General features: G+C 35.9%; 1 protein-coding gene across 1 annotated transcript in view; it reads right to left on the bottom strand.

Moving 5' to 3' along the window:
- The window catches only part of RhoGEF64C (Rho guanine nucleotide exchange factor at 64C), a gene marked incomplete in the record, with an annotated part of 487,653 nt that overhangs the window by 18,313 nt on the left and 458,886 nt on the right, over positions 1–10,454 (bottom strand). Inside the window, 1 exon segment of the mRNA XM_081745923.1 lies at positions 8,444–8,807. Coding sequence (XP_081602049.1) covers positions 8,444–8,807 — 364 coding nt within the window.

The raw sequence follows: 10,454 nt of genomic DNA, 5'->3' as shown, positions 1-10,454 counted from the left end.
GGTATAGAGTAACAGTGGTACAATATTATACACATAGTGTCTTGTTCTATTGGACCCCTCCCAACGAAAATTACTGGGTGCACGTCATCCTTAGCACCAATACGTTATAATGGTAGTATAAAAGTTTATTTTTTGGTACAATAGTACTGTACATACAAGTTTCTTTTCTGCCTATTGTACGTGAAGCTTGTTTGAGTCGAAATGCTCTACTGGCCCCAGGCCCCAGATGTGTATTCTCAACATGATTTGGACTTACGAGTACACGCATAGAAAGTAAGCATAGTAACAACAAGTTTGTGGCAGAGACCACATATCTCAATAAATGGTGAATAATAGATTACTTCGAGTTTAACATTCTTTTCAGCATTGAGGTTATCTGAGACAAAAACCAATTCTCAAGTAGGGTACCCGGACACAGCACTCCCATCGTGAACCCAACCCAGTACCACGCTATGAAGAGGTATTCTAATGAATTTTCGAAATGCAGAGTTCCTTCTCACATCTTGGAGTTTGAATTTTCGTGTTTTGGTTCTTATGCAACTCCGACCCACGACAGGAGCTTAAATCCGGTGTACTTGGTGGATGCATAGCAGTAATGGCATGGGTCACTGAGTCACTTGGGTCATGACTTTTGTCCGGACAACCGGGTCTAAGTCTAGCTTCTAAGACCTTGTCTGACCCGGGAACCCCGAAGCAGCAGAAATATGATCTCTAGAGTGTCACTAGTGAATTTTCCGCAAAGACAACCATGCACCCAGAAATGTTTGCAGAGAGAGGTCCAAAGTACTTGGGGAGGGGGTTCAATACATCAATGTTACATTGAATCTGTTTTATTCTGCATCTGAAAAGGCGATAAGTAACTAATTGTTAATTACTGCCACCTATATTTAAAAAAAAAAAAAAAAAAACGATAGAACTAGTTACTTTTATAAGAAAAGAAAGAGTACAGTGTTGCGTAGAATCGATTCTTAACCGTACATCAATCATTTCGCAAGCATAGTTCTGTTAAGAAAGTCCAAAAATATTAGTCAATTTAAGAATTTTTTTTTGGAGGGGGAAGGGTGTACTCCTCGCGAGTACTTCCCTGTCCTTTACTATAAACACACTTAACCCTTTTAGGATCTCCACTTTTTAGTTAAATTTTAGACTCAGTCAAACAGCTACTCCTTCTTTACTATTTATCATAAGTTTATTTACCATGGTTCATAGCTCGTTTTTTCCAGAATAGAGAATTCTTTCCTACGGTATCACTCGCTTGTGCATATTATACACCAGAAACGGGAAAATCAGAGAAAACCGTTTTTTTTTAAATCAAAATTATTCGCGCCCCTCTGGCCCGGGCCTGGGTTCACGTAGGAACCTGATTAAAAAAAAAAAACGTAGTTATGTACACTATGCATATGCAAAATTTTAATCTTGTATATTGAAAACTAAGGGCGGTAAAAAAATTTGAAAGTCTGCAGGTGACTCATAAAAATATTTTTAAAATTTAGTGCGTCATTACTATTTGGCCTAGAGTCATGGTTCAAACGCCGTTTTCTTCAGTATAACAAGCCCTTTCCAATGGTACCACTCACATGACCGTATCATACACTTAAACCGGAAAATTTGGGAAACCCAGGAACTTTTTCTGAAAAAATCACCGCCTCGGAATAGTTGCACCCTTCGGGGCCGGGTCCACGTAGGGACTTAAAAAGAATTGCGAAATACTCAAAAGTGCACTCAATCCACATGCAAAATTTCAAATCTGATCTCTTGAAAACTAAGGGCGTTAAAAATTTTTGAAATTTGCCTTAAAAAAGGAAATCACGCACCTCCACCCCCACTTGGCGCCGCCAAGTTGCCCATCCGGTTCCAAAACGCATTTGTTGTGATCTTTGGTCTATGCTTGACTTAAATAAATTTAAAAACGGCTTAAATGCCTGTTATAGAACCTAAATAAGCGGTCAAAGACAACACTACTCTATAGTAACGAAAGTTACCATAAATTCTAAAAGGGTTAAAACAGTATTAGAATCTTGTTGACTTTCCCCAAACACAAATAATGACGCCACACTCTTAAAACAACTTCACATTACGATAAGACTCTCCGAACTGAACTCAATTTTCGATTTCTTGAACTACCCCGAAATCAGAAGTTCATTCCATCTACGAACAAAAACATATAGTGATAAAATATCAATATGGAGTTTTTGAAACAATGCCGCGTAATTCTTAAACAATCATTAAGAAATCTTGTTTTAGCTTCAACTTCATTCTCATATAATAAAATTTCACTCATCAAAACATTTTATATATGAGGAAGGTTATTCAAATTATTTCCGAGATTCTCCGTGACAATATTCATGGCAATATATATATATATATATATATATATATATATATATATATATATATATATATATATATATATATATACAATTTCATCTAAATCCCGTTAGCAGAATAGTAAACGAAAAACTACAGTTTCGCCCTAAGATTTTCTCTCCACACACGCTGAACACGACTTTTCATGAATCTGAGAGCAAAAGTCAAAATTCAATAGTGTTGTTTGTCTCTTTGTTTTTTTGTTTTTGTTGTTTCTCAGATGCACTAAAAGCAAAAAATAAATAAATAAAAAACAAAATCCAGGAAGATATCGCGTAGCAGTAGAAAAAATTACGTGTTCCTTTTTCCATGCACGCGACATTCCGACATGCAATCTATCTTAGTCTTCAGAACTTTAAACTTCTTTTATTTCTCTCTGCGTGAGCCATGCTCATGTCCTACGTGTCTTGAGACATCTTCTTGCCTCTTCTTTCTATTCTTTTAGGTTTGATTCCCTTCGTTCCCCAAAAAGGATACATAAACCTACACACGCACAAACACACACACATACAAACATATGCAAATAAATATACGTTACACACATTACATATATGTATACAATGATACCAGGTACACACGCACAGAATCACACAGAATGACCAATTAACGTGTACCGTTACAGTCATTTGTATATGACATCAACTGACCCTTCCTCATGGACACTCCAGTGAGTTTTACGATTGACGAAGAATGGGAATTATACCAATTTTTTTCTTCATTTGCATCTTTAGAATCTATTTAAAAAGTAGTCGTATGGATCTATATTATTTATTGCGTCTTTAAGAGTTTTCCTAAACGGTTTCATTTCCTTAAACTGTGATCTTAAGTTTATCGGTGAAATGTTTATCGGTAAGTGTTACGGGTGAAATCAGTTACATGAAGATCGAATCACTTCATAAAAATATCTTCTTCTTTCGGTCCAAGAGTTCTGAAATTGAAAATTGAATAGCTGGCCTTTTTAACTTCTTATTTTTAAAGAAAACAATAATTGTAGAGATTCCTTGGTAAAGGCTAGATATTTTACGGAGCTTCTAAAAACACGAAGTAAGTGTGAATCTCACTTCGACAATATTTCTTTTATTGAAGACAATTTTATAAATAACGTAAGTTTCTAGCTTATTACGTTTCAAAGAACTCCCTCAGAACATACTGAATTCCTACGCAGCATGGATGACCGAAGAAAATTTTCTATGGGAGAGGGCTCAAATCCCTGGTTGATATATTACGTTCAGTATTTTTTTTATTTGTATTAAGAAAATCTTAAGAAATTTAATACATTTTCGTGAGCCAGAAGGGAGAGCTCGGGCCCCACCCTGCCCTCCCCTTCGGTCACCCATGCTACGTAGAGAATTAATTTTATTTATTCATTTTTTATTAACGGTTATAGTTCCAGCTCTTAAGCCATTCTGCACTAGGCCAACTTAAGTAAAACTCAGGAAATTCAGAAGAAAGTCCACCCAGACTTAATTCAAAGTTACAATCTCAGCATTTGCCTGGGGTAACTGAGGAAAAAATGTGAAAAAAAATACGATGATCGCCCACAGGATTCGAATCAAGGACTTTCGGATTGCAATTGGTGGTCTCATTTAAGGATTAAGTTGCCAAAGTTTTTTTTTTTTTTTTTTTTGGTAAAATGCAAAGATTTTTCATACAAATTTTAATTTTCACAAAAATGCTCAAGTAATCTGCTTGTTTCAACAAGTGAATAGAATTTCTTTATGAAACATTAGCAAGCAGAATTATCTTTGTTAAACGAAGTTCCATTAAAAAAAAAATCATAGGCAGAAAACGTTTCAGTGTTAAACTTAATACGGAACTCCAGTGACATGTTAATCTGTGAAATGAAGAAAAATGCACTGGAATGTTCAATATACATTAAAAACAACAACAACAACAAAACACGTTAGCATTATAACAACAACATAATAAAAGTATTATAAGTGACATTGTTTGGTGTATTTTTGATTGTAGCTACATTGTTTTATTCACAGTTGAAATCAATGGCGGAGCTAAGTTTCCTTGTGGCTTCGTAACTCAAAATATCGCGTGCCCATGTTATATATACGAGGAGAATTCATTAAATTCTGAGCTTAAGATAACATAACAATCGTGGGATGACGAAACTCGGTGGAACGATTACACAATCCTTCCTCAGCATAAAAATAAAAGTAGAGAGCGGTGCTATTTATCGTTCGATTTTAGGAAGCGCAGAGCATTGATACCCAGCAAACTGCTATTAAACAGTATGGATTTCAGCTTTTTCCCCATCCACCATATTCTCCAGACTTGCTTCAAGAGACTTTTTCTTGTTTTAAAACTAAAGAAACACTTGCGTGGTTCACGTTTACAGCAACGATGATGCATTAACATCCTTCATGTTGCCCCGAAAACCTTCTTTTCTGCTGGTATTCAACATCTTACTGATCGATGTGCTAAATGTGTTAAGATCAGAGGAAGTTATCTACAAATCTGAAAATGAAATGAAATCTTTGAGTTTTACGTCCCACGGTTATGCCGGTTAGACTAAAGGAGACGGTGATGATGAGTAATGAATGAAATGGTGGAATGAAGAAAGTGGGAGGAAACGGGAGAACCCCGAGAAAACCCACGTACACGGTGTTTGTCCACCACAAAGTTCACTTGGCGGGGGCTAGGATCGAACCCGGAACCCCAACCACCAAAGGTGAACGCTCTACCACTGAGCCACCGCGGCCCAATCTACAAAACTGAGTAAGTACTTACAAACATTCATCTGCTTCTTACATTTTCCCAAAGATAGAAGGAGGGACGTAGAGGCTACACTGAATGAACAGAATAGCACTTACAGCGGTAATTTTCAGAGGGCAAAATAATATACAGATACGTTTAACCCCCGTTCACCAATAAATGCGTATAGTGTGCCACACAAACATTTCCATCTCATTCATTATTTCCGAAACAATTGATATACTTGACAAATGCAGAGATTCTTTTACAAATATCTTAAATTCAAACCTATATATTCACTTTCCTACGGAAGACAACATTCCACATAAAAAGTGTTGAGTCACGTGACAAGCTGTTTAAAAGATGACATGACTATTCTTTTTAAAAATTTAATTTATTTAATTTATGCAGTACTTGCAGGCAAATCGTGCCTTAAGCATTTTAGTGGTACCAAATACTTAAAAAAAAAAGGTAAGAACACAAAGTTTCCACCTTATTTACAAGTAGTATGTGTCACTGTTCAGAGTATTATGTCACCGTTATGAAGCAGTGATGCTTTCAAGGGTGGAATTTCCCCTACGGTGATACGCAATTCCTCCTCGGGGCGGTATCTCCGAAGATGTGTTTTACAAGTATTTTCGCAATACTAGTATGCTTTTCACCTGAGTCTACAAAGTCCCCCGAGAGCGATAATATTCTGAAATCACCACTTGTTAAAAGACCCAATCTTCTATTTAACAGTAAATAGATACTCTGTACCAGCAGAATAAAACCTACCAATTGTTCGACTTCCAAACTATGCCATACATAAGTGTCAGGAAAGTGTTATAGAATGGCTTTGTCCGCCTGTCTATCGAAAAGTATCAGACCAAAAACGGTAAGAAAAATGGAGCATTCCAAGAATACAATTCAGCATCCCAAGAATAGGTTCCATGTTTTCCGTTATCCCTCTACTCAGATCGAAAGTGGTTCAAATTAACCATTTCCATTTTCAACCCTTATCGCCATAGAACAAAAATCGTAATACTTAGCAACAAATTGTTTTTACAATTGATTTAGGATCTCAAGAGAACATAAATTGTATCATTAGAGCCCGAAACACTCATATATATATATATAAAGTGGTTGAAATGTACCTACTACATCCGGTTTCAATACTGATTTCTATAGAGCAAAAACGCTATGAGATCTCTAGATTTTTTTCTTGTAATCGCTTCAACTTGCCAAGAATTAGTTCCATCTTTTCCGTTACCCTCTATTCAAAACGGAAGTGATTCAAATTAACCACAAAACGGAAATGGAAACAGATAACAACCAACCTTTTTAGCAGTCGATAAAGCATCTAAAAAATATCATCACAACCCACAACCAGAGCTGGATTTAGGTTTGGTGGGGCCTTAAGCTATTGAAGACGGTTTGGCCCTTTATGTGTCCGGATAAATGTAGAACTTAATATACAGAAATGAAGAAACTAGTAATATTTTAGAAAGCAGGCTAGCAGGAGTTGCCCCATTGCTTACATCATAGGGGCCTACACAAACGAAGCACTATTGCTACATGTAGATTTTATTTATTTTTCTTGTATTTGGGAAATATGCATTCAATATTTTCCTTCAATTTACCCCCTCCGCCCAACAGCGTGGGGCCTTAAGCTATAGCTTGTTTAGCTTATACGTAAATCCGGCACTGCCCACAACACCATATCGAAACCGTAAGTAGTTGAATTTACTAGTACTTCTGCTTTCATTACTGATTTTCATAAAGCAAAAACTATACAAAATATCAAGAAGAGGTTTTTTGAAATCGAACAGGAATTAGCAGATATTAACGAATTTTGGTTTCAACTTTTATCGCTATAAAATAAAAAAAAATAGTAAGGGATAGCCAATAATGGCTTTTTGATCCGTATTCAGCGCCCACAGAACAGGTTTTATCTTTGATCTTCTTACTCTATTGCAACTAGTAGTTAGATGTACTACCCCATGTTTGGGTATTGAATTCACATAGTTTGAAAGTCTACCGTAGATTCACACTGTCAAACGAAATTCACTTGTTATTGGGAAGAAACGACATATTCAAGGCGTAATAAAATTTACAATTTGTACATTTTCCCGATAACTAGCGTTGAGAATGTACCCTCAAGCATATGTTAGTTAGCTTAGCTTATTATGTGATCTATCCATTAATATACCACGTCTTATCTTTGGGCAATATTATATTTTTTAAAAAAAGAAGTTAATCATAATTTTGTGCTATACTTCGTTAACTTTCCTGCACACTGTCGTCTTGTTAGTATCAAAATGCAAAATGAAATCTTTCAGTTTAACGTCCTATGATTATGCCCGTTTGGCTAAGGGAGACGATGATTAAAACAAGTGAATGAAGATGGAAGAATTGGTAGAATGAAAAGTGGGTGGAAACGGTAGTATCCCGACCAAATCCACAGACACGATGTGGTCCACCACAAACTTACTTGGCCAGGGACCGAACCAAGTACTCTACGCACCAGAGCTAAGTGATCTACCACTGAGCTACCGTGTCACCCTAGTATCAGCATGCAAAGCTTAAAAAGGATATACTTTAGTATCAGCTTCATCTTAACAGATGTCGTGGTTAAATTTTTCACGATTTTAAAAAATACATGTTTATCCCCAAAAACTACCCACAAGGAATTACACTCATATCATTTTTGTCCAGCTCAATGACTATCGATTGTTTTATTGTTTCGTTATAACGTAATAAATAATACTGTAGAATTTAATCCTGCTACTCTATTCTACACGGATAGAGTCAAGTGAACCATATAACCATCGTGTGAACTTTTTAGATACCACAAACTACTACCGTTTATTAGTATATAATAGTACCGTAAAATATGAATTTGAGTAGGTCCCTGGTTCGACCCCAGCTCGCGCCAAGTGGGCTTTGTGGTGGACAAACACCGTGTACGTGGGTTTCCTCAGGGTTCTCCCGTTTCCTCCTAGTTTCTTCATTCCACCATTTCATTCATTTCTCATCATCACCGTCTGTCTCCTTTAGCCTAGCCGGCATAACTGTGGAACGTAAAACTCAAAGATTTCATTTTAATTTCATTTCATGAATTTGATTACATTTTAATAATTTTAATCAATTATCTTTCAGTTAAATTGTCTTAAAGAAATTAGTCAATTAAAGATAAAAATGAAAAAGCATGGTTTTTCCAAGCACAGCTTTGTCTTTGAACTTTTTCCAATTTGCCCTCAAGTCACGGTGTTCCCTGTAGTTACTGACTCTGCGCCTCCAGTCTTCCTCCTGATTAAAATGTGTTTCTTTCCAACTATTCACGTAATTTACATTTATACATAAAGAAAAACAAACTTGCGGTACTCACCTGCCTCGTGCAATACGACTCAAACGCATGAAGCATTGGTGTGGCCTCGAGAAACAATTTTCCTATGTTTACAGTAAGAAGATCTTCGTCTCCTTGGTCCAGAGCGATCTCCAAAGCATCCTTCAGCTTCTCCGTCAGGTGGTCGTTAATCTCAATCAACTCTTCAACATTGAGAAAAATGGCGGAGAGTTGTTCTTGCGTGAGGAGACCAGCAACCAACATCGGTCGATAGAATTCTTCCACAATGATATGTAAGTCTCTCCCGTATTTGATTTCTGTTTCTACTATTTCTGTTATTATTTCTTTCCTCTCCGCTCGCTTTTTGCCACACTTACGACACACTAAGGGCGCATACATAACTCCACTGAAAAAAAAAAGAAAAGAACAAATATAGGTGAAAAGTTTGACCAAACATAAAATGCAATTTATATTACTTATCACAAAATGCAAAGCATACACAGACAAAACTCACGTTCCATATGGCATTTATTTATTTATTTAGAAAATATACTAGCTGTAAGCACCCGTCGTTGCCCAGTCTAATTCAGAACCTGGATAAAAAGAAAGGAAGATGAATGTTTATTTCGTTGCCAGGGTCTTTATCCTTTGCTGTTATCTAAGTCAGCAGAACAAAGAAGTAATATGGGTTGCACACAGGCAAGGCGTTCTTAGAAATAATCAAAGAAGAGACATTTATAACTTTTGAGCTCCAAGACCCCTCCACCAAGCCGAAAATCGAAAAATGCTTCGTACACGATTAGATATAGTAAATATTTATTTGTGAGCAAAATTTGGTTGTTCTAGTCACTTCTTTCTACGTGAAATCCTCTCTACAAGACACGCGAACATATTATTATTATTATTATTATTATTATTATTATTATTATTATTATTAAAGATGTAATTTTTTGGCCTATTTATAAAATTAGTTTTATACGAGAGATATTTATTACACAGCAGTAACGAAGGGTTGCCTATAAAAGCAGTGGTTAAAATATCAAAGCTGGCGCACACATGAGCTGTGCGCTTCCCACTTCTGGTTGTTAGTTCAATATTTAGAAACTACGAGCACGAAAATATCTTCTGTATTTTTTATTTTACTGATTTAAGATTACGTTCGCTGTTGTTGCTGAAACATTTAGTTCCTATTTGTTTGCAAACAAAATAAATAATTACTGCTCAACGCGAGTTTAAAAGCTCCTTTTACACAAAACTATTACATCAATTTTATTAAACATTAGTTATGTAAAGTAATAACGTAATGTAAGGTACAAGTACAAAGTACGTTGTAATGAGTATGTTCCATTTCATTTAGGAAATTAAAACCACTACAGATGCTGTAAGCAGATTCAATAAAGTAAGACAACAATGTATAGAATTTAACTTTTTACAAGAAGATTAAAAACAGATTTTGATCTTTTTAAACAACACTCCTTCTGCCCTCGTGAACATAACTCGAATTCAATCACATGCATCGCCATCAAGCTCATATTTCTTTGATTTTATGAAGCGTGTTTGTCAATCATTCATTCTTTCCCTTCTTTCTGCCCCTAAGTCACTTGCCCACAAGGAGAAGAATTAAAAATTAATAATCAAGTGCTGGTAACTGAAAAAGTTCGTAGCAATTATGAAAGTAGACCCCTTGTGATCATCAAGTGACTGCAGGCATCAAGTAAAATAAAAGTTCCCTGCACTCAGCTATTTGCTCAATGTTTCTGAATTGGGTTTCAAAGCTCTTAAACACAAACGTAAACAGTTCTAGATTTTTTTAAAAACTTCTTTTAGATGTTTTGAGAGAGGCATCAATACTGTCTTGCTCTGGAAAGCAAAGTATTATTTTTACTCGAATACTGCTATTCACATTTCATAAACATTTTCTGGGGTTAAAAACTAGGGAGTTGTACAACCATAAAACCTATTGCTACAGGATGCGAAATCATAAGTCGAAGTGGGAAAGACAGAAGTGTTTTTTTTTTTTATCTTCCGAATGAAATGTTTCGACATGGAGAAT

This window comes from Thermobia domestica, chromosome 18 (assembly GCF_964235325.1).
Source record: "Thermobia domestica chromosome 18, izTheDome1.hap1.1, whole genome shotgun sequence".
NCBI lineage: Eukaryota > Metazoa > Arthropoda > Insecta > Zygentoma > Lepismatidae > Thermobia > Thermobia domestica.
The sequence above is the reverse complement of the archived record's forward strand: the minus strand, read 5'-3'. Positions and strand labels throughout refer to the sequence as shown.